At 30.4% G+C, this 24,086-nt stretch overlaps 5 protein-coding genes across 12 annotated transcripts; 2 read left to right on the top strand and 3 right to left on the bottom strand.

The window, feature by feature from the left end:
• The first annotated feature begins 451 nt into the window (after positions 1-451).
• LOC116427038 (protein MMS22-like) lies at positions 452-7,212 on the top strand. Of its 3 annotated transcripts, XM_031976889.2 has the most exons (23): positions 453-792; positions 868-1,119; positions 1,237-1,321; positions 1,397-1,697; positions 1,771-1,905; positions 2,030-2,183; positions 2,260-2,445; positions 2,520-2,633; positions 2,701-2,898; positions 2,975-3,222; positions 3,289-3,386; positions 3,457-3,632; positions 3,715-3,873; positions 3,935-4,163; positions 4,244-4,472; positions 4,544-4,640; positions 4,718-4,912; positions 4,983-5,156; positions 5,230-5,577; positions 5,647-5,849; positions 5,917-6,105; positions 6,165-6,283; positions 6,953-7,212. In XM_031976889.2, the coding sequence occupies exons 4-22, from the start codon at positions 1,483-1,485 to the stop codon at positions 6,235-6,237; spliced, it is 3,420 nt and encodes a 1,139-aa protein (XP_031832749.1). In that variant the 5' UTR covers positions 453-792; positions 868-1,119; positions 1,237-1,321; positions 1,397-1,482; the 3' UTR covers positions 6,238-6,283; positions 6,953-7,212. The 3 variants fall into 3 exon arrangements, with proteins under 3 accessions (XP_076230125.1, XP_031832749.1, XP_031832752.1); XM_076374010.1 differs by lacking the exon at positions 1,771-1,905 and having other exon boundaries at positions 452-792; XM_031976892.2 differs by lacking the exons at positions 5,647-5,849; positions 6,165-6,283; positions 6,953-7,212 and having other exon boundaries at positions 5,917-6,088.
• On the bottom strand, positions 6,102-8,509 carry Hmg-2 (High mobility group protein 2). Of its 2 annotated transcripts, none has more exons than XM_031976902.2 (7): positions 8,232-8,509; positions 7,973-8,099; positions 7,711-7,894; positions 7,317-7,596; positions 7,157-7,238; positions 6,851-7,066; positions 6,102-6,768 (listed from the first exon to the last, which is right to left on the bottom strand). In XM_031976902.2, the coding sequence occupies exons 2-7, from the start codon at positions 8,061-8,063 to the stop codon at positions 6,632-6,634; spliced, it is 990 nt and encodes a 329-aa protein (XP_031832762.1). In that variant the 5' UTR covers positions 8,064-8,099; positions 8,232-8,509; the 3' UTR covers positions 6,102-6,631. The 2 variants fall into 2 exon arrangements, with proteins under 2 accessions (XP_031832762.1, XP_031832763.1); XM_031976903.2 differs by having other exon boundaries at positions 7,157-7,226; positions 8,232-8,376.
• A 150-nt stretch (positions 8,510-8,659) lies between these two features.
• On the top strand, positions 8,660-18,684 carry LOC116427036 (serine/threonine-protein kinase ATR). The gene is made up of 35 exons (XM_031976878.2): positions 8,660-8,808; positions 8,949-9,151; positions 9,214-10,600; positions 10,657-10,821; positions 10,887-11,372; positions 11,435-11,612; positions 11,700-11,945; positions 12,016-12,132; positions 12,222-12,344; positions 12,424-12,671; positions 12,744-12,965; positions 13,038-13,209; positions 13,275-13,401; positions 13,466-13,590; positions 13,659-13,819; positions 13,890-14,050; positions 14,116-14,309; positions 14,379-14,463; positions 14,531-14,676; positions 14,750-14,866; positions 14,935-15,074; positions 15,139-15,363; positions 15,434-15,694; positions 15,767-15,992; positions 16,055-16,239; positions 16,302-16,501; positions 16,567-16,739; positions 16,796-16,939; positions 17,007-17,164; positions 17,253-17,484; positions 17,550-17,688; positions 17,761-17,875; positions 17,952-18,105; positions 18,198-18,434; positions 18,502-18,684. Exons 1-35 carry the CDS (start codon positions 8,765-8,767, stop codon positions 18,682-18,684), a joined length of 7,479 nt encoding a protein of 2,492 aa, XP_031832738.2. The 5' UTR covers positions 8,660-8,764.
• Positions 18,685-18,688: 4 nt separating this feature from the next.
• On the bottom strand, positions 18,689-21,008 carry LOC116427043 (odorant receptor 22c-like). 3 transcript variants are annotated; one of them, XM_076374013.1, is made up of 9 exons: positions 20,432-21,008; positions 20,195-20,347; positions 19,937-20,120; positions 19,708-19,860; positions 19,541-19,641; positions 19,377-19,491; positions 19,176-19,280; positions 18,935-19,090; positions 18,689-18,828 (listed from the first exon to the last, which is right to left on the bottom strand). In XM_076374013.1, exons 1-9 carry the CDS (start codon positions 20,605-20,607, stop codon positions 18,769-18,771), a joined length of 1,203 nt encoding a protein of 400 aa, XP_076230128.1. In that variant the 5' UTR covers positions 20,608-21,008; the 3' UTR covers positions 18,689-18,768. The 3 variants fall into 3 exon arrangements, with proteins under 3 accessions (XP_076230128.1, XP_076230127.1, XP_076230126.1); XM_076374012.1 differs by having other exon boundaries at positions 18,694-18,828; positions 18,914-19,090; positions 19,377-19,476; XM_076374011.1 differs by having other exon boundaries at positions 18,694-18,828; positions 18,914-19,090; positions 20,432-20,890.
• A 174-nt stretch (positions 21,009-21,182) lies between these two features.
• Positions 21,183-24,083, bottom strand: Bap55 (Brahma associated protein 55kD). Of its 3 annotated transcripts, none has more exons than XM_031976901.2 (6): positions 23,472-23,713; positions 22,799-23,145; positions 22,399-22,728; positions 22,070-22,321; positions 21,791-21,988; positions 21,183-21,707 (listed from the first exon to the last, which is right to left on the bottom strand). In XM_031976901.2, the coding sequence occupies exons 2-6, from the start codon at positions 23,123-23,125 to the stop codon at positions 21,492-21,494; spliced, it is 1,323 nt and encodes a 440-aa protein (XP_031832761.1). In that variant the 5' UTR covers positions 23,126-23,145; positions 23,472-23,713; the 3' UTR covers positions 21,183-21,491. The 3 variants fall into 3 exon arrangements, with proteins under 3 accessions (XP_031832761.1, XP_031832760.1, XP_031832759.1); XM_031976900.2 differs by lacking the exon at positions 23,472-23,713 and adding an exon at positions 23,720-24,083 and having other exon boundaries at positions 21,184-21,707; XM_031976899.1 differs by having other exon boundaries at positions 21,193-21,707; positions 23,365-23,713.
• Positions 24,084-24,086: the final 3 nt, after the last annotated feature.

Below are 24,086 nucleotides of genomic sequence, written 5' to 3'. Positions count from 1 at the left end.
ATATTCATTACGAATTTATGCAAAACCCCGAACATTATACATTTCTATGCTTATACTCGACCAGGACTTTTACGGTGAGGATAATCTCGGTTATTAATTTTTCTTTGAAAAGATAATTCATCAATAACAATGTAATATAAGCGTAAATGAATGTATATAAGGGAATCACTGGAAAACGTTGAACCGGAAGCAGGCATTAAGGGACAACCGACCAAAATTAGTACTGTACCTCGAAAGAAAGCAAAATCCATTACTCAGGAAATAATTATTCCAAGACCTTGTGCCAAAAAATCAATTGTGGAATGGAAGAATCATGAGAAAACTTTACTGAAAGAATGTGGTTATTTTCCTCTGTACGCGCTTCATACAATCAATTGCACGTTGATTTCAAAAATTCAAATATTATGCAGTGAACATGAATTGAGAGGTTACAGATTTTGCATATAAATTTTGCATACGCGTAAGGTTACATTTAATTTTAATTACTTAGGAGCCTTGAATACATATCTGTCAGAAGTTGTACAGCGAAGAGCTCGAAAGTTGAAAGAATTTTTGGTGAGAGTAGACAATTGTCGACGGGAGAAGGAAAGAGCGAGAGTTTGTTACAATATGAAAGTAAATAATGCAACACACGATATTAATGAGAGTCGTGTAACTAGAATAAAGATACAGAGGAGAAAAGAATGGAATGATTATAAATATTCTTTGGAAACCGGTACTTTGGAGGAGGACTTATTTGAACGACAAATAGCTAAAAAAATAAAACAGAGAATTTTAAGAATTCCTCAAAAGGTTCTTATATGTTTAAACTATACAATACTGTCCATAGTTTTTCCAAAAGTAATTTCTTTATGGGTTTATTTTTAGTATCCAAATAAAATTTCAACATCGCCTGAAGTGGAGCAACCGTTTCTACACTACTGCAAAATTGAACCGTTCCTTCAGGCAGTTAGGAAAGTAATTTTAAAAAATCGATTATTAAAAGTGCTGAAAACACTTAAGACTGGCATCGAAATGAGTTAATAAATTTAAAAATCCATTTATCGATTGTTGATAATGACTGATTAAAATAATAAAGCCTGAGATCTTGTTAATTTAATATTTAACTATATTTTTAAGGTACAATGATAAGTTTTAGTATTTAAGAGTTAAGATAATTAAGTAATATAAGTATTATAATTTCAGTCACAATTTTTTAATGTAAAATTTATTTATATTGTTGTATTTACTTTCTAGATGGCACTTGCATCAGAACCGCCAAAACCGTAGGAAAAGCGTCTGCTTTCTCCGCTGACATACCCTAAATGCTTTAACAAAGAAAGCGAGTATTTAATTCTATATAAAATTGAATGCAACGTGAAACAGTTTATACCATTTATTAATATTTATTTTTCAGATATTGAAAATGCGTGTTACAATTTTTTATTAAAAGACTACTATTTATTAAATGATTTATACTTTGTTCCTGATAGTGTTGTACAGATGGATATGTGTTTAACTTTTAATTGCGATGGTAAAGTGAACAGTAATGATTGGCAATTAAATAAAGAAAGTTTATTCTTGCGTGGAGAAGTGGAAAATGTTCTTTATCCGCAAGATGAAAATTCATTATTGGATGTGGACATGCAATTATTTGATTCCAATGTGCCTGCATCAACAGGCATTTTTGATTTAAAACATTACATCAAATGCATGGCGTAAGAATCATTTCATCCATTAATATCAAAACTGCTTTATGTTATGTTCTTGATTATTTAATTTTCTTCGTAGCATGCAATTAAAAATACTTAGCGGGCATGAGACTTATAATCAGGTCCTAAGTTCTAATACAAATGACATTGATTTTTATCATATAAGACGCATTGTATGCGAATTTTTATTATATGTTCGAACATATTTAAATAGGTAAGAGAATTTTTAATATTAAACGTATCTATATTTTGTATATACCTATTTCTACCATAACCAGTCGAATAACTGGTGTTAATATTCTTTGAGAAATGTATGTTTTATAATATGAATTTTTCAGTATTAAATGGGACCTTCAATCTTTACAAACTATAAATGAGGATATCGAAGAAGAATTTAATATGTTATTTATTACGATAAAACGTTTCCTTAATAGGCTAAGAAATATTCCAGATGCCACATTTCATTATGCACCTTCTAAACAAGGCAACCAGGTCTATATTTTGTAAGCTATTGTTAATTCTGAAGTAATTCCACCAACACTTCTAATATATTTCATATATATTACAGTGTAGACAACCGGAATATCATATGTATCATATGCACATAGAATTACGATGGTTTCTTATTTCATTGGAATACACACGTAGTCTGTATTATCAGTATTCTACAGACAGTCATCTAGAAGAACTTGAAAATATTCAGGCAATAATTATCAATGATCTTATTTACATATCATTGAAGATATTTGAAACGGTAAGACTATATGTTAAAAAGGTATATATCTAATATAAATATGTTTACTATACATTTCTTTTAAAATATTCCAGTTGCCTTTAATGAATGTACAGCAAAAAACTCCATATAATTGTTCCTGTATTCGTGAATTGTGGCTTATGCTTCAAATATTCATTGATAATTTAGCTGACAGAATGAAATCAAAGGTATTATTTTTAAAATCTAATATTGATACTCTTTTTATGTAACTTCTATGAAATATTTATTTTATAGAAATTCTGGGACTATGTAAATGACAGTGTTAATGCATTATTAAATAGGAGTGCATCCAATATCAAACAGGAATCTTCATGCTATACCTTAGCACCATGTAAAAACTCTGAATTATTTTGTTTGTGGATTATTTATAATCTGTCACTTTTATACGGATATAATGTCGATGGCATATACTTAGGGTCCAAATGTTCAAGGGTATTTGTATTTCATCTCTTTTTCTTTATGTCACCTACATGTAAAAAATGTCAACTGCTTATTTGTGGTTTTAAAGATTAGGTCTAATTATGAGCAGCTGGAGAAGATTTTGAAAACTTATATTTCCAAAGGTGGAAAGGATGGAGAACGAGATGAAATTGATGAAGAATTACGTATTATGATTCCTTTATTAAATACCATAGTCACTGAATGGTGGCAGACACGAGTTTCAGTAATTTCTCTTCTTTGGGATTGCTTCCATAAAAGATTAGACGAGCCATTTTTATTACAAACATCGGGTCCTTGGATTTTGTCCGTTGAAAAGTATGAAAATAATTGATGTAACTATATATCTTTTTTTATAATTTGTAACAAAATAATATTTAACAGGAAAACTGCTGCAGACATACTGAGACAAATCAGGGATAGAATAAATAATACGGACTGTGTCAAAGAATCTAGTTACGGAATGTTTTTACGTTTCCTCGGTAAATATACTGTTTCGCTATAAAAACAAACTCCATTAACGAAAATGTTAATTCTGAAAACATATTGCAGGATCTTTCTTGCAAATAAATTATAGCAATAATGATGCAAAGCATTGGAATCAAATTAAAGGTCGAATTTACTCAAAGTTTTCCAAAAGCAAAGTACAAGAATTTTCCATAACAGGTTTCTATAACTTCATTTCTCTGTTTTTAACGTTAGCAATTACCGCAGACACTACCAATGTAGTAAGTTATATATACATGTTAGAATCTTTAAAATATTTCTTCTTAATGTAATTCACCTATTATAAGCTCCATTTTTTTACAGTGCTCTGTAATGCTAGATCTCCTACCACCGACAAAGGAATACAATAATGAGAATAGTAAAAAATGTAGCTTGATTTGGAAGGGAAAATTGGCTATTCTTCTGTTATACAGTGAACTGAGGCTCAATTTTATAAACATAGCGTCCTGTTATATAGACACGGTAAAACGCTGAATCTCTACGTAATAAATTTTGCATCTGATGTGATTCACTCTATTTTCAGGTGAATACAATAAGTTGTCGCAGGGATGACACTTCTCGGACGATGATGGTGAACTTTGTGGATGTATTTAGTACAATTTTAGCATCTAGTAATATAGAATTAGAAGAACATTTATTACTTGGCGGTTGGATAGATCGGTATTTTACAGAATGTTCAAGTAAAATGATAGGAACGTTAACAAGGGTACTCGTTAGTATTTTTAAAAAATGTGAAAGCTCGTCTAATTCAGGTTTGTTGATTTTTAGTCGTCAAATGAATCTGGTTTTAATCCTACTTTACTGTTCCAATTAATATGCTTGTTACGTTTAGATGGAGTGGGAAAAATGTTAGATGCTTTATGGTGTTTCGTTGCATGTAGAGTACGTCAGCTTGTATTCGATCCTGGACTTACAGGCGATCATTACCGGGATGTCTCACAACTTGCTGTCTTATTTACTTTGGATGGATTAAAAAATCCAACGACAGCAAAGAAGTACAAACATTCAGCCATGTCTTTATTTCAGCATTTTGCGTCTTCCGTGATTGTTAAAGACATTAGGTTTGTTCACAGTATATATTACTGTTTAATTTTACAACTATGACATGCCTCAACAAAAAATTTAATTCTAGAATTACAAGACATTATTTAGTACTGATGCTCGAAGAAAAACAAGCAGTTGAAACTCTGAAGAAAGAAATTAAAAATTTTGACACAATACTCATACAGGTAAGTAAAAGATGAAGATGTAAGAGATATACAATATAAACATACAATATAATGTTAACATTTTGAATGAATTTCAGGCATGGATAAAGTGTTCTATTATTGGTCATGAGACAAACGGCGATGAAATCAAAGTTATACAAAATTATATATTATCAATAAATGAAATACAACAGATGTTTGTAACATATCACGATATCAACGAATTTCAAGATACTAATGAATCTATTTTAGTGTTTATGATGTGTTCTATGAAGAAACGAAATATTCTAAAAGTACATCTACTTGGAATTGTAGAAACAACATTCGAGTTAATATTAGAATACAATACAATAATTTTTTCAGACTGAACAAGAACAAATTCAATATGATGCGAAATGGAGATCATATTTTAATCACATAGAAAAGTGGATTCTTTTACCAATCACAGAAGAAACGAAAGATACAGAATTAGCATTCTGGATATATAGATGTATTGGGACATTAATTCTTTGTACTTCTACAATGCTGTATTCCAAAGTAAGTAATGATTAGCATATTTACAATGTGTATTTGAAAATTAGAATAGTATATTAATGTAAGTCTTTTTTAGACGAATAACATGTTCAAAACGTTACTGAGTAAAACTATTCTTTCGTCTGATCAACAATTTTTAAAAAATTTAGGGAAAAAGACATTTTCCATGATACTTTTGGGTATAGAGACTCTCAATGTTAAAAGTGATTTATCACTGCAGATAATGATAAAAGATCTTTTTGATCAGTATATACCGTTTTTAGTAACTTCAATAAATAATACAAATAATTTTAAAGTATCTGATTCGTTATTAAAATGTTTTAAAGACGCAAAGGCAGCTTTTGTACATTTAATACTTGAAATCTTGATGACAAACTTTTTTACTATTTCAAGTGACAACATGCTGCATAAACATTTCTATTTAGTAAGTATGGCACCTTTCTTGTATTATATGTTTACTGTGAAGTATATTATAAGTAACTATTTAATACAGATAATGATATTTCTACAAAATCTACTCAAAGGAGGAAAAGATTACGCCAATCATGTAGTAGAATATATTATTTTAATTTGTACACCTTACATTATTGAAGGCTACATAAAAGTTCATGATTACCATCCACATAAACAACACACTTTAGATTTCATGAAGAATATTGTTAGAAATCCATATTACAAAGAAAGCCATATCTTACAGTCAGTATCATTATTCTTAGATTCACAAAGGTTTTAAAACTATCATTCATAAACGTAATAATTTCAGAGAGAAGTTAAACACTGCAATATTTAACACTATTCAAAAATTAATTACAACAAATCAGCATAATACCTTTGAATTTCTGCAATCAATCTTATCAGTGAAGATTGAAATAGTACAGTCTATGTCACCAAAAATTGAACGTACCTTAATAGATCTGGAGAAAAATCGTCGTTCGAATGCAGCATCTTTAAGGTGATATTTTAATAAATATGTTTCTGCAATTATTTTACAAAAATTATATAATTTTACAGGTATTCTTGGAATCAACTTCAAAATGCTATGAAAAATACAAAATATGAATCAGAAAAATTGATTAATCAATAATCAATAGTATCTTAAAGATACTTCTCCATATTATGCTACAGATCCAGTAAGTATATTTAATTTGTTGTATAAATGAATAGCTATATTTGTGTATCTACGTATTTTTATGAAATCATATTGTATAAATTATACTCATCTATAAGAATAATGTACAAACATAAAACTATGACCCAGAAATAATATTTTAATGTTACATATAGTACAGATATGTTATAATTGTCGAGCTACGAAGCGTACATAAGTTTGACCGATCATATCTGTTTGGAAAGAAAGAATTGTATTTTACAAAATATGTAAAAAACAACACAGTCACTTTTTTAATCTATTTTCGATGTGAGTGTCTCGAACGATGATGCTTTAATGAAGTAGTAGTTGTACTACCGGGGGGCGATCGTCATCCAATTAATTCGAGACGAGACACGGCACTACGCACAGCATTTCGTAATGACTGTTCCGTATTGCCGTTTAATAGTGACTCTAATCTTTCAACGTAACTGTCAATATTTTGTAAGGTTGCACCGTCGTGTGTGCCTGAAATTAAACGAATATCTTTGTTACCCAACAATAAATTATACATTTAATAGAGTAACTTTTAAATCTATATAAATTCAACCTGGAAGAGGTACTGTTGCGAAACAACCAGCTAACTGTGAACGAAGGGAATCCAAATGACGCTGTAAAGCCTGATTAGTAGTGCGTTGTTGATTTGTTTCAGATTCCAAACGATTTACAGCTGCATATAGACTGTCCACGTGTCGTTGAAGAACAGCATTTTGAGCCTCGTAATCCGATGTAGCTTTCCTTAACTGTCTTAATTCTGCTTCACATGCTGATGGCATCAAAATTTATTGTAAATATTTCTTAAACACAAATAAGTATGAATTTGTTGAAAATATAAAAAGATTATTGTATCATTCACCTTTATTGTGATCCAAAAATTCTTCTGTGAATATAGGAATATCAAATCCTGTGAAATCATTGTCTTTTTCCTGTTGAATGTCCTAATAAGAATGATGTACATTAAAGTAATTGTAACAACGGTGTATTAAATACTTATAGAAAAAAAACGTGTACAGTACATTTTGCTCAGAATTGACATCAGTCCCGTTCCTTTCTTTTTTATTTTCTTGTTGCTTTTCTAATGACTGTTTTTCATTAAACAATCGGTATGCCTCGGTTTGTTTATAATCGCTAAATTCACGATTATAACGTTCTTTGTCTTGCTCAGCTGCGTCTAAATACTGTTGTTTTAGATCTGTTGGTAATGTGCTCCATTCTGAGGCAAGAAGTTTCGTAATTTCAGCAAATGATAGAGTTGGATTATCACTCCGTACTTTTTCTCTTCTATCATTTAAAAACCTATATCATAATGCATTAATATGTGTTCCTTTGATTACATTCATCTACATCAAATGAGTGCAAAAATTTTTAACAACTTTTGCACTCATGGAATATTTCAGTCATAAGAATTACCTGAAATATCCTGTAAGTGGTTGCTTAGGGGCAGTTGCATCTCTAGGAGCTTTTTTACGTTTCTTTGATCTATTTGTTGTACTAGTAGTATTACTCCCAATACCAGAGTTTGTATTATTCTTCTTTACTCCATTGTCGCATACAGAGTCAGGTGCTTTATCCTCTGCACTTATAGGTGATTTATCTAATATGTGAAATGTCATTAATGTAAAAAGGAGAATAATAAACGTGTATAATTAAAATATAACAGTCTTTGAATTACTTGTGTGTTCTTCAGCTTCTCCATTGAAAGTTGGTTGTTCTGGCCCACCGTTACTCTCAGATACATCATTAACCGGTGCACTTTCACTCATTTTCCACAATACTCACTTTTATTTTGTAACAATATCCTGCAGGTAACAATTTAAGTTCATAACTGATCTTATTGAGTACAGTGCAACAGTTGTAATGTTGCTTGAAAGGTTATATAAATATTTTATCCTATTAAGTATAAACGAATTATCATAATACTTAATACTTACTGTAATGCATATATTTTAAAGAATTTAATCCATTGATTTACATTCACATCAGCGTATTAGGTTAAGCCGTGAACACCTTAACAATAATTCCGTTGCAATTGAATGGAAACGAGACGGTGCCTTAAATCATGACCGGTGCTGCACGACAATGTGTATTTTATCAGTGAAAGTTAATTGTTTATAACAGAAACAATGTATGGAGAAAAATACATAATCATTAAGTTTAGTTGGCATAAACACTAAAGCCGACTCCTCATGGAGAGATTTTGGATGACGCTAATTCAAAGCTGATGATTTTACCGCTGAATTAAAACCCTAGATCGTTGGTTGAGGAAAGCGTACCATCGTCAAATGAAAAGTGGCGATTTAAATTCAAGCTTCATTCAACAGAACATGAGGAAAACCTATCTAAATCACGTGGGAATGAAGATCACTATTTAGCGCAATGTTCAACAGTTGTTTCACTATGTTACACTAAAATGTTCAGTTTTATATGTCACGAACAACGCTGTAGTAGGAGCTGATGATGTAAGATGGAAGTAAATGATAATTCAATTATTCTTCAAAATAGCAACAGGTAAAACATTTTATTTAGTTCATTTTAAATTACACGAGTATAATTTAAATGTGTTATTAATTTCATCCAAAGAGCAGAAGTTCACTTTGAACATCATTAAATAAATGGAAAACTAGGTTGTCTATTAATTTCATTTTCAGTGTGACAGTAGCTCATTCTGTGTGGAAATTTATTAACAGCCCTATTATTGCAATCTTCTCTGATCTAAAAAATGCAACTGCAGAACAAATGCTTCGATCCCTCTTAGAATCAATATTAAATGGCTCTGCTACTTTAACCACAGTTTTAGTTCCACCGTATACTAATGGAATGCAAAATGATGTATTACAGTGTCAATATGCAGGTAAGAAAATAATGTTATATTTGTAAGCATTCAGTGACATTAATATTATATTATATTTGCAGCATTTACCACTTGGCTATTTGGCACAATGTTTTATATAGTTGGGGAACCTTTGAGCAATGAAATTCTTATGAACAGTATAGAGATTCAAGCTTGCATGCTTAGAATATTATCTAGGCACCATATTACAATGTTTGAAGTTGTTAGTGCTGAATATATAAATATTCTTCAAGAAATATTAGAATTTTATAAAACTAATGGAGATGAGGATGAATTTACATTAGCTAAGTTTAATACAGACAGAGAAATTATAGAGAATTTGGATCTACGAGCATTTCCTGTTGTAATAAAGTATTTTGATATACCACAAGTACAAATATCTATATTAAAAATTATTGAGAAAACTGGGGTTTCAGTGTGGAATGAAAAAGTACTTTCAGATACCATGTTGAAAATACTTGTTGTATCTGTCCCAAATGTAAAGATTATGGCATTAAATTTGTGTTCAAAATTAATAGAGCTTTCTTTAATGAATGAACAGGAGCTTGAGAGTTTGATTCTCTATTTTATTGAAATTGTTAAAATAATTCCTACGTGGTTGGTGTCAAACGAATTACAAGGAAATCAGATATGTCAGCTTATAGAAATGTTTACTCAATTTATTGAGGCACTGCCTGTGTTTTCAAATAGTATTGAATTATGCTTGGAAACTATTCATTTTACAGTTCATAAGTTAATTAGGAATGGTGATAATGTTATAGCTATTGAAAAACTGAAAGAAATTATATCTAATAAAGTTAGACAATACTTTATTAGGGAACAAAGAGTTTGTACTCCTTCTGATATAAAAAGATTTATTTCACTTTTTGAGTATTATCCAGATTTCATTATTATTTTTAATCATTGTATTTTTGCTGATATTAAACGTAATGCCAGTGCCAATAATTTAGTCAGTGATATTTGTGAACCATGGAAGTTAGTGAGAAATGAATTAATTACTGCAACACATTCAAAGAAATTAGAAAAATGTGTATTTATCTTGAAAGCTTCTCGTATTTTACAATGTTGGTTGAAGGATTTAAAGTTGCCAATGAATTTATACACTACTGAATTAGATGATATTTTGAAAATACTTGTGGAGTATTTAAAATCAGGGCAATATCAGCAAATGCAAATCATTTTTGAATGCTTTATACATATGATAGCACATAATGAATCAAATAAGAATATACTTCAAAAATTATTGACATTACCATTTATTAGACATATTGAAATGCCTGTGGAATTCATTAATAATCATGTGAGAGAGGCAGCAGAGTCTCTAGAGATTGCTATGAAATTGAAATGTCTTGAAATTCTTTGTGAATTTAGTAATGGAATGGAAACATTAAAAATATTAAATACTTGTGTTTTAAATGATGAAAGTGACTTAGCAGTTGGAGCAGTACAGTAAGTATTTGATATTTAAAGATTTATTCACGTTGATACTAATAAAATATTTACAGGAATAGTGTGCTACTCCTAAAAAAGAGTGAAATAAAATTTGAAGATATCACGAGATTCGTTCTTCAACCTGCACTACAGTCAAACAAAGAAAAAGTTCATGAAATGCTAGTAACTGTTTTGGCTAAAATAAGTTGCTGTTTGTCTGGATGTGCAGATTTTGTAAGGTAATATTTTAATGAACTTCTTTTAATACATAGATTATTAAATATACTGTTCCTTTTTTCTTTAGAGAATTGGACAGCACAAAATGGGAAGTACAGTGTAAATGTTGCACAGATGATGTTGAAAGCAATGTGGATACTAATATCTATCGTGTCTCAGATGAATATGATTACCTCTTGAGCTCTTATTTTGGTTTATTATCTTCAAATTTTCTTTCTGTGCGTTTGAGCATTTCTAAAAATATATTGTCATTTTCAAATCATATAAATTCTTTTAATGATAATGAAATAGCAAAGATGTGGTCTCTATACATAGAAGATCAAGATCCCACAATTCGTTCTAATATTGCAGTAGCAATAAAGGGAATATTAAATAATAAAATAAACACAGTAAAGAAATCTGTCATATCCATAGAACATGATGTACCTGCTCCATTAGATGAATTTGTTGACTTAATAATTAATACTATGGCAAGTGCACTTATAAAAGCTCTAAAGAGTTCTGATCATGCACTTCATGAAACTTTGCTTCTTACAGTGAAAAATTTTGCAAGGTAAAATAAATGGAATTGGTAAAAAATTGTAGATTATACTAACTACTAATTATTACTTTCAGTATTCCATTGTATATTACGGAGCGACGAATTTTAAATATATTTCTCATCTCCATATTGTATTCTACATCATCACCAACAGCAGTAGCATTTGCTACAACGGCCTATAACGACTTTGCCAAATTATTAAACATTTCAACTAAAGTGTTATATGTTAGATATAAAAAAGATTTTCTTAAGGTATATACTTATGTATATGTATTTAACATTATTAGGACTAAAACGAATGATACTGTATTCTGAAATAATGTACTTTGTTAATTTTAGCTCATAGTGCAATGTGCAGTATACAATTTTATAAACTATTCTTATAATATGGCAACGTCGGTACACCGTGTTGCAAAGTGCATTGGATACGAAGGATCACGTCAATTACTGCGGAAAGATGGTCATTATGCAATTTGCTTTTTACTTTCTTTCATTGTCGATATACCAAATGCAAAAGCTCTGCTACGTGATATAGCAGAATTAGTTAGCATGGATGAAAAACAGATGCTAAAAGAATATTTTCCTGTAGGTACCCAAAGTGGAACATACCTTCCTCTTACGATGATCAAGTAATAATTCTAATTTGTTTATTCAGTATATTTGCAGTTATGCATTTTTAAATATGCCTCTTGCAAGTGCTGCAGAATATTTAAGATTGGTGTCAAGTCTTACACAAATGAATTTATCTGTACTGACAAGACAATCATTCATGGTAATATATGATTATGTTTAAAAATATAAATAATATATTGGTAATATTAAATTATATTTTACATTATATTCTGTGCATACAATTTATAGGGTATATTTGAGGAACTTATGTTGTATTTTCATGAATCTCCCGAAAAAGTGATTGGATTATTGAAAATTATATCCGATTATGACAATAGTTCAGAAAAAAATTTTATTACACAGAAAGGAATTGTAAGTTTGTATCCTTAGTAGTATTTACAATAACGGTTTCTAATTCAGTATAAAACTCATATTTTTATAATGCCTGTAGGAATCTTATTTGAATTTACGTTTGCATGGTATATTAGTGAACTTCGATATAAAACTAAGCTCGAAGTCTGATGAACATACACAGAAATCTGCACTTGCATCATTGGCTGCATTAATGAAGTTTATGGGACCCGAATATTTGACTCCATTAAGATACAAAATCCTAGCCACATTGAGAACTTCTCTTGGATTTAAAAGACCAGGATTTGGACCTCTTATATGTGATGCATGGGATGCATTTATTCATAAGTATGTAAAAAAAGAAGTAGTATTGTGTAATGTACCTTGTGACATACAGTTATTTTTTCCTTAATATTTCAGTATAGCTATAAAAGAACTTGGTCCACTATTACCAACAATATGTATATCATTAATATCATTATTGAAAATCTATTCTCAAAAAATAATCACTATATTGAAATTCCTCATTATTGAGTGCAATGAAGAAAACTCTGATCATATACCAGAATTGTTCTTTATAGATGACGTAGATGTACCTGATGAAATTGCACATATAATTAAAGCACGTGTTTTACAAGCTAGGTATGTAAAACTGAATTTCCTTTTACGCGCATCGATTGTATTTAATTTACCGAATATATTTATTCCTTTTAGACCAAAAGGTTTCGAAGCAAATTTAACATTATGGCTAAAACGTATCACACATGAAACGGATGAAGTGAGATCTAGGGCTTTAATATATTTACAAAAGTTCCTGGCGGAACACCGTAGTCAATTGAATAAAATGATTCTAAGCGACACGGATATTCACCCACTGATAGTTAAGGTACAATTATCTTATAAATTTATAAACCTGTTAATTGCGAATATTAACAGTTAACAATTTTATAGTTGTTGGATACATTATTAACTGGATGTCAACATAAAGATGAGAATATTCGTTTATTATACGGAGAATGTTTAGGGGAATTAGGTGCTATTGAACCAAGTCTCTTACCACGACGAATTATTTCTAGAGGTATACTTCTCGTAATTCATCGTTCATTTATTTCCTTTATTATAAAAATTTGTATAAATTATAGATGACTATAAATTTATTTCCGATATGAATGAGGAATTCGCTTGCGCTATGCTCTTTGAACATGTACAGGCACTTCAAATGCAAAAGAGTAGTCAAAGTATGGATTGTTTCTCACTAGCCATTCAGGTACATATATTATCAATATATAATATTTTTTTATAGTGTAATATTTTAAAAAATACAGATTATTTTAGGAAATTTTAAAAGCGTTTGAGATTACTCCTCAAGGCAGAAATAGTGAACTGTGGAACGATCTCCCTTTGACTACAAGACAAATTATTTCTCCCTTTTTAACATCACATTACAAAATTGCTGCTGTGAGTGACGATAAAATGTTTCCTCATCCTATTTATGGGTAAATACAGAATGTAATTATGGTTTTACTTACATTACTTACTATTAAAGTGTGCTTTGAATTTTTACAGTTCTGAAGCCGGCTCTTCTGTTGAAAATTGGGCATACAATTGGCTCTGTAGCATGTTTAACAATATCCACGATGAAAAACTTAACAGTGTATTGCGTGCATGCAAATTAGCTCTCAAGCGAGACATAAAAATATTAACATTCTGCTTGCCACATGTTGTATGTAAGTAAATGTAATAGGAAAGTTATATTAATAATCGTTAAATACATATGATTTCTTTTAATTAGCATATATAATAACAAATGGCTCAGAACAAGAACATACAAAGATACGAGAGGAAATGTTGGCAATAATTGATGTTAGAAAGAAACCTACGCTTGATCCTGAATTATCCCGTCATCGACCACTTAGGAATGTACATAGTATTAAAACAGATGATACGAGAATCTCAGAAGAAACCAGACGTACGCGTTGTGCACAGGTAAAGATAAATTAAAAAAGTACTATCATTATAGTTCCTTGAATAATTTATTATACAATTCTCGGACAGATCGTCTTTTCAGTATTAGATCATTTACAAAGATGGCTATGGGAACAACGGTTAAATCGTAATCGTAAATACAAAGCAGTGGAAAGTATGTTATTTATTATTCTGTTAAAGTGTTTATGTGACTATCGGTATCTATTGATTTGATATTTTAGATTTTTGTGAAAAATTAAACACGTTAATAGTGGCTGAAGGGTGTTATCAATCTAGAGAATATCATAGGGCTTTAATGTATTTGGAGCAACACATGGTCTCCTCTAATAAAGGTTTGTCTGAACCTCTGGAGGGTGGATTGATAGCTGTAAGTGGACTTGGAATAATTCAAATTAAATTAATGTAATTTTCAATGTATCTTATGTTAGCTTTTTTATTAGAAAATATATGCACAATTGGACGAGCCAGATGGTATATCCGGTATACTAGCTTCTCAGGATCACACGCCTACGGTGCAACAGTTAATCTTAGCTCACGAAGTTAATGGACAGCTTCAGGTAACATAGAATTCGTGATTAAGAATATTAATAGGTATTCTTATATGTAAGACTAATGTAATCTGTAGGATGCAGCCACATGCTATGAAAGATTAGCACAAAAGACAGCATTGAAACATACATATCTTCAAGGAATGATTCAATGCTACCTCGGTCTTGATCAACCTTTCACGGCGAAACATATTACCGAAGGAGTTTTGAGCAGCAGGTAATCATACATAAATATTAAATAATTAACTTTATTTAATAAAAATATTTCATTTTATTTATAGACCAGAATTAGAACCATTAATGATTGATAATGAGCCTTTCTGGAAACTGGCTCATTTCACTAGACTAGATGATACTTTGCAAAAAAATATAAAACATTCTTTATTAGAAGATCTGAAACAAGGGGTAAAACCAGACTTGTTGGCATTAAAACAGAATTTAGTTATGCTATTAGAAGATGCTTCGCGTCCAGGAGCTTATCAACAATGTTACTCCTATATTATGAAGTAAGATTAATATTTAAAATTATGTTTGACATTAGAGAATTATATTTATTAAAATTTTCTGTGATAACAGGCTACATATACTGAATGAATTCGATAAGGCAGTGTCTACGATGCTAACAGATATACAGCAACTTCCAATGATATTCGAAGAATGGGAAAAACGTGGCCAGCTTGTTAGATCTTCTCGTGGGGTGGAATTTGTATTAAGTATGCGTAGAGCTACTTTAGATTTAGCAGTCCAGTTAGAGAAGCAGATTAACAATACAGAAAATTCTATGCTTAAACAAGAAATTGGAAAAATTTGGCTTAAGAGTGCCAAAATTGCGAGGAAGTACGAATTCTTATTACTGAGTAAGAATCATTAATTTTTGTACTGTATTTTAAAGTTATTTTGTTTTGTTAGGAGAGGATTGCATCAACAAGCGTACATGTACATTTTATCAGCTAGCGATTCTTGTCCATTACAACAGCTATACATAGAACAAGCTCAGTTGTATTGGCAAAAAGGTTGCCAAGAAGATGCTTTTACAACATTAAAGCGATGTTTTGCTAGCTGTTTCCAACCGGCTAGTTATTACAAAACCCTATCATCATTAAACTGTGTTGAAGAAAGAAAACAATGTGCAAAGGTATGTACGCAACAATGTAAGATAATATTAAGTGACAAAGTTAATTTATATTTGTGCACTAGGCGAAACTTCTGTATGCAAAATATAATGATGAAACGGTGAACGTAGATACCGATGCCAATATCATGAATTATAAAGAGGCTATTGAAGTTTGGAGAGAGTGGGAGAAAAGTTTTCTTGCATGTGCTCAGTACTATGAGTCTGTTATAGACAGGTTGTCAGATGAAGAGAAGGACAAAAAAGGAAGGTAATTATTATCTTAGATGTTATTTATCTAATGATAATGTTAGTAACATATAATTATTTTAGAGATTTACAAGTACATACTATGAATTTCTATGGAAAGTCACTTCTATATGGTTGCAAGTATATTCACCAATCTATGCCAAGAATGTTAACTGTATGGCTAGATTTTGCTTCTCGTGTAAGATCTCGATCTCATCATTCCGTAAATGAAGAAGTTGAAAAATACCAACGAGATGCGTTACTAAAAATGACAAAAATTATGGGTGAGTACAAAAGAATAAATGTGTGAAGACTTAAAAAATTAAAATCATTTGTTTCCATGTTATAGAAGTGTATCAAGACCGACTGCCAATATTTATATGGTTAACTGCATTCAGTCAGCTTGTATCTAGAATATGTCATCCATCAACAGAAGTACAAAATACCCTTTATACAATATTAGTAAAGCTAATCTATGCTTATCCACAACATTGCTTATGGATGATGGCGTCAGTTATCAATGTAAGCGTTCAAACTATCAAGAATTTAATTAGATCTTAAATGAAAATATTTTTCAGTCATCTTATCCTGCACGCCAGAGGTGCTGTAGGGAAATTCTAAATAATCCGAAGTTAAAATCAGGGGAAATGTTGAAACTTATAAAAGATTTCCATAGGCTGTGGGAGAGACTAATCGAATTATCTAATAAGCCAATACCTGATGTGAGTAAAAGAGATATATACATTACGTAAAAAACAAACATGTTGTTTATATATAATTTTATAATAGGGCGTTCTGAACACTACAGTCAGTCAGTTATCACGAAATTTGCCTCGTTTACTTTCAACCAAAGACTTCAGCTCAATTATGATGCCAACAACCAAATTCAAACAACTTCATCTACCCTCTAAAGGAGTATCCTTAGAAAACCATAATCCATTTTCATCGTAAGTATATAAAGTTATACAATAATATCTTTAATACTCCTTGCCTATTGTTCATTATAAATAAATTGGCAATTCTCTTAATGTCTAGCAATTGGGTTCATATATCTGGCATAGAAGAAGGCATACTCGTTATGCCATCTCTTCAAAGACCGCGTCGCATCGCATTAAAAGGATCAGATGGTAAGCAATATCTTTTCATGTGTAAACCGAAGGACGATTTGCGAAGGGATTTCAGATTAATGGAGTTCAACGATATCGTAAATAAATATCTGCAAAATGACCCAGAATCTCGCCAAAGAAGATTGTACATTCGAACATACGTAAGTTTTTAAAATTATAAAGTATTGGAGACCCTAACACGAAACACGTGTTTCTCTCATTACAGAGTGTTGTTCCCTTAAACGAAGAATGTGGTTTAATAGAATGGGTACCGAATCTAGTTGGTTTTAGGCCGATCATACTAAACATGTATAAGGAAAGGGGTATTGCAATTTCAACCAGAGAACTCAGAAGCATGTTATGCAGTAAGTTATGGTAACGTTAAATTAAATTTTCATTTAATATCATAAAAATCTTACTTGCATGTTACATTGTAGCTTTAAAAGATTCTCTGGAAAAAAAGAGGAAGGTGTTTTTAGAACAACTCATGCCTCGACACCCTTCTGTTCTTGGAGATTGGTTCCGCCTCACATTCCCTGATCCATATGGATGGTAAAATTTATAATTAATAATAATATGATTTACTATTCAAGTATAACACGTGAAATAAAAAGAATTTGTAATACAGGTACGAAGCACGTACCGCTTACATTAGAACTACAGCAGTGATGTCCATGGTAGGATATATTCTTGGTCTCGGAGATCGGCATGGAGAGAATATATTGTATGATTCTAAATGTGGAGACTGTGTGCATGTGGATTTCAATTGTTTATTTAACAGGGTATGGACGACATCTAGTAGAAATTAAATATTATGTATACGCCTATTATAAATAACAAATGGATATTTATAAAAACAAATATTAATTACTAGGGTGAACTGTTTGATTGGCCAGAACGAGTGCCATTTCGTTTAACTCATAATATGGTAGACGCTATGGGACCATTAAAAATTGAGGGACCATTTAGGCGTGCTTGTGAGACTACTATGAGGGTTCTTCGACAACAGTGTAGTACATTAGTAAGTGTACTCACTCCATTTGTATATGATCCGCTTGTTAGCTGGAACAAAAATCAAGCCTGCGAAGGCGGTGAAAAAACAAACGAAAAGGTAAAACACAAAAATACCGTAGATTATCTATGATGGTATACTGTAAAGTAAATCATAAATGTTTTAGGCTGTAGAACATATAAAAAATATAGAACAGCGACTTAAGGGTTTAATTCGATCACATGGAAAGAAATTAGAAAATATTGCACTGAACTTAAGTGTTGAAGGACAAACTAATCATCTGATTTTGGAAGCAACTAACATAGATAACCTTTGCCAAATGTATTTTGGTTGGGGTGCGTACATGTAAGGAATAATTAAGAGAATACCTGATTACTTGTATATAACACAATAATTGCGGGATATTTATAATTATGAAAATCAAATCCGATTCTTAAGCTTCTAAATTGAAGCTTCGAAACATCATAAAGTATGAAAGTGCAGTACTAAGGGTCTGCAAAATGTATATAAATCATTTATACAATTTCTGTATATTGTAAGCAACATTATGATATTAAAAATTTTATATGTTTTCATACAATAGATACGTAAACTTTTACCGAAGCGAAGCTTTCCAATTGCATGATATATATTTTCCCTGCAGAAATGTAACTAGGTCTTTGCGAACGTAGCATAATCATCAATGCTTCGTACTTAACGAAAGTTGACACTTTGTACCATTGTATAGAATATACAGCTCGGCTTATCCCAACACTCTATTACCATAAAAAATAATTTGAGATTAAATATATCATGTTGTACAAAATAATGCGATCCACGTTTATCTACGATTATTTTTACCTGGGAGATTAATATATCTCCAGGAAAACAAAAAAGCAGTAATTGGAAAAATGCCACTATTAAATGGGAACCAAATTTTATCAACTTAGATTGATCCAATAAAGTCTATAATCAAAGAAATATGAATAGATAATGAATTATAATAATGTAACATATATTTTGTGCTGAAAATAAATTCCATAATTCCAAAATTATGCTTACTATAGAAACTTGCAAACCAACAAAACAAAGTATAAGGCTACTGGCCACAGTTTGCAAAAATAGCATTACATTAAAATTCTTTTCCATATTATTACAGAACCTGAAGTTTGTTAAACTGAATAAGAAAATGCTTGACTTGTATTATACATATTAAGTTGACTTACCAAAGAATTACTTGATGATATTTAATTATATGTGCTATTTGAATCTTTATTTTGAACAAAATTGCACTTACACTTTTCGAATTATTTTTTAAGCTATGTAACTATAAAACAGTATATATATAAATCATTATTTAGCTGGAGTATTATATAAATGATTGTATACATACATGGTAAATATCAGAATTCAGTTGTTTTAAGTTTTCTTTAAGTATTTGAAAGTGACCACATGTATGTAGTAAAGCACTTGCAATCAAAGTGTCAGTTGCAAGCATCATAAAACCACAGGCGCTTGTTGCCAGTATTTGAGATACATAAACTGTCTGTGTGTATAGTCAAATGAAATTACTTTTTATAAGAATAAGTTTACGAGGAACAAGAAAAAGTTATAAACAATACCTCATAAAGTGGAAAGTTATAAAAAGCCAAAGGATATGATGCAAGAAATGGGAAATTTTTTAAAACAGTTGAGTTATTACTTGAGCCTTGAATTATAAATATATTGACAATAGGTACACTGAAGAAGAATAATAAGGCATTAATTATTAAAAATAGATAGCCCTTTGTGACGTTTTTAGCAAATCTGAAACATTATATATTATATATGGTATACGATTAAATTATATATTTCTTTTTCGAACATTAAAAACTATTTACATTGCATATTCCTCTAAATGTTTGAAAACGTCAGGCTTGCCGAATTTCCAATAATCTGTTAACATGAAATTAATAAAAGATTCCAACTTCTTTCCATTAAGAAACCAAATTAATGACTTCAATATAGCAAGTAATATCGTCAGTAAAACAGAACTGCAAAAAAAACAGAAAAGTTATTAATTAGGTACTTCAATTCATACTAAGTTTGAATTACTTTATTATTAAATGTATTTAAACCTTGTTTCAAAAATAATATTTAAATCTTCCAAATTTTTATAAATCTCTATTATTAATGGTATGATAATAAGTACAATGCAAATAATGCATGTACTGTATCTTATAATATTTATTGGATAAAGTCCAACAATTTTTAGAACAAATAAATTTATAAATATATAATTTTCAATATTCATTATATTTTAATTTTAATTTTAATCTTAAACGATAGTTTATTTAAGTAACATACTCCCGACACTTTAGACTTCATCTACCACGTTATTGATAGAATACTACCTGTCTTTAGCACATAGCATTAAACCGCTCGTCAAGTGAATAGTCCAAATGATTATTAATATTGAATTCATGGATAATTTAAGTTAATTTCAGAGACCATAAATTTAATGTACTTTATCATTAGTACAAATTGTGCTATGTCCTTTGATCTAGTGGTAATTTTATCAATAGAGAGCTTATTACTTGAATTACAGGTTTCTTTGAAAATTATACCTTTTAGTCTTGTATTATTCATAGAGAGCATCTTCACTATGGCATACTACAAGTGATGACAAGTTAGAAGCACTTTAAAAACGAAGCTATACTTTTATAATGTTCTTTGAGGGTTTGCTGTCTCAGTAGTAAGAATTTGTTTCAACAGAAAGTACTTGTGATAAAGGGATACGGATGCGCTTGTGCAGTAATATTAAATACTTGTATTTTCATAGTAAGTTTTTATAAAAATTTTAATACATCTTTGCATACACCATTTCTTATAAAATTTTATTGCGTTTATGTGGTGCATCGATAATAAATAAAATTTCCACTTTTGACTGCATATTTTACAAGTCATTGTTCAGTATCACTTATAAGTAAAATATACTTATCTTAGATCAAGATTCAGAACACATTACCGTTAAACGAATGTTAAAAAATGCGGAATTTGTTTCTGTGTATGTATCTTTTACTTTGTTTAAACATAATCATTTATACCTATTTACTTAAAAATGAAATCTTCAAGGAAATGTTTGTACAAATATTAACGATTTGATAAGACGAAGATAAATGGAAATAACTTATTTATTTAGGGACATTTTCGTTCTACTTGACTCTTTCCACTTTCTTCGTATTCTTGACTTGAAATCCACATTTGCTGGAAAGTACCAATCGAGGCCAAAATAGATCCACCAATCCAAGCTCCAAATCGCCGTTCAGCGCATCCATTTACACTGATTAACTTCAATCTCATACTAGATGGTATTCTCATAGACAAATCTCTGTTTAAACGCTCTGGGAAGCCCTGCATTATTCGTTAAATTGTTGTAGGTAAAGTATGAATAAGGGAATTTCAAACTTCACTTAATTTTAATAATCTAATCATACCTGAATGAATGAATTTCCACCAGTAACAACAACACTTCCATATAAAGCAGGTCTTACATCAACATCACACATACCAACGCTAGTTTGTACAATGTGACCCACTCCTAACATAGTATTACCAACCATACCACCACGCATTTGCACCATGCTAGGATCGAAGAGAGCTTCTGGTATACGAAATCTTTCACTTCCAAAATCCTTAGAATATTATCATAATAATATTATTAATATTACATCGATAATTATTATATTGTTAATGATATGAATGGCCTTATGTACCTGATGGTAACCTGTTGGAAATTCATACTGAACTGCTGGAATTGTGGAAACTACTTTCTCATCATATGGAGTTTCTGATACTTGTAGCACAGTAGCTTGAAAATCTTGGATAAGTTTCTTCACCATGTAATTGTGCCAGGATTTAGTAACTTCTGGTAAACCTTTCTTTTTAATCCACCGAGGTTTATCATGATCTTTCACAACTTCTTTACTACCCACCATGTAGGAAGGAGACAAATCAATGTCATTGTCCTGTTGTTATTTAAAGAATACAGTTATTTCATGTATTTTTCTCTATCGTAAAATAATGTTTGTAAGTATGTTTATACCTGAAGAAATTGTCTACACTGCATGCTAATATAGTCTCCTCCCAGAGGAGATTTAACTATTGCTTGTGTTAAAACAAAACCATCTTGAACTGGCACAGCAGAGGTATGCGTTGCTCCACTGTCAACAACAATACCAGTTGCTCTACCATTTGCAAAAGCAGCGAGAACTGCATTTTTTACTAGAAAATATGCTGGTACATTATATTTTTCGAACATTAATTCAGTTAGCCTCTCTCTTTTACTACGAACATTCCAAGGAGATTCGGAAAACAATACTGGGTGATATTCTGCATCCGACTGAATTACTTTGGAGTAAGTATAATCTAAAACCTATTAATTATAGTTTTATTTGATGTACATGAAATTAAAAATGTTAATTGACAGCATATCTTTATGTTACCTTTTCAAAATGATCCCAATCCTCGATCATACCATCTTTCATGTAACTTACAACTTCCATATTCTTTCGAGGAACATGGAGTATAGTAGTGTCAATATAATACTTGGTCCCAGATTGTGTAATATTATTATCTGGTTTTTTATCATCAATGTCCATAGGTTCTGTTTTTGTTGCTGTACAATTGCCATCTTCTCCTACACCTATTACAGCTGGAATTTCTGCTTTTGGTGTATCTTCTTGAGCATAACCAACCCTCAAGGAATGATGACCCAAGTCAAATACTAAAGCTCCAATTTCATCTCCACCATAAAGCATACCTCCTGACATTTTGTTGGTTTCAAAAATATCTATGACAATAATAAAATTATTGGTACAACTTCTCTCCTATAATAGTCACCACAATATCCTAATTATCGCTTGTATCGGCATCAAGAATAATTCAGGAATTATCCTCTATCATAAAAACAATGTAAATACTAAATTTAGTACACATAAGCCGGATAGGAGATAACTCGTAATGAATTAAAATATTATAAATATATTCCAATATTTACTTCAGGACTCACCGTAACGTGTTTACAAAAATAACTCAATGAAACAGTAAAAATATATATACTTGACGGCTACATGAACATTTATTTATGTATTTTTTTTAATGCAACAGAAACATAACCTCAACTCAGAACGACGCTTAGTACCGCCACCATGGATAAAGCTATTTCTAGATCAGAAGATTCTTCGATCAAATTATGGAATCTCTGCTCCTATATTTCCATTATTGCACATCATTTCTTATTCAAACAAAAAGTATAATGTGCCGAATACATTTAATTTATTACAAGTTCTTTCAGCAATCTCTTTATACAGTTGTAGTTATACGATTCCAAACTTTGTAGATAACGGTATGTCTAATAGACTTACTCTTCCATTTAGTAATTAAATACGACAAACGATCTCACGTACAATGTACAAATATATAATTTCCTCAATGAAATATGTATATGTATATTTTAAAACCTTTTTTATTTATTTTCTTCTTTAAAATCACGAACTAAAAGAATATCTGAATAGCTCTTGTAAAATAAAGAATTCAGATATTTCAATCTCAAAAACATATATCGAATTTATTCAAAGTTAAGGATTACTTCAATGCATTATATTCTTATACTAAGAAATGTAATAAATAAATTTATTTAACCAAACAAAATACTCAATGATAACGTTCAAATTATTTTCGTTAAAAGAAAAAAACAGAATTCGAGATCATTGGTCGGTACGAACGAACTGT

This window comes from Nomia melanderi, chromosome 14 (assembly GCF_051020985.1).
Source record: "Nomia melanderi isolate GNS246 chromosome 14, iyNomMela1, whole genome shotgun sequence".
NCBI classification, from domain to species: domain Eukaryota; kingdom Metazoa; phylum Arthropoda; class Insecta; order Hymenoptera; family Halictidae; genus Nomia; species Nomia melanderi.
The sequence above is the reverse complement of the archived record's forward strand: the minus strand, read 5'-3'. Positions and strand labels throughout refer to the sequence as shown.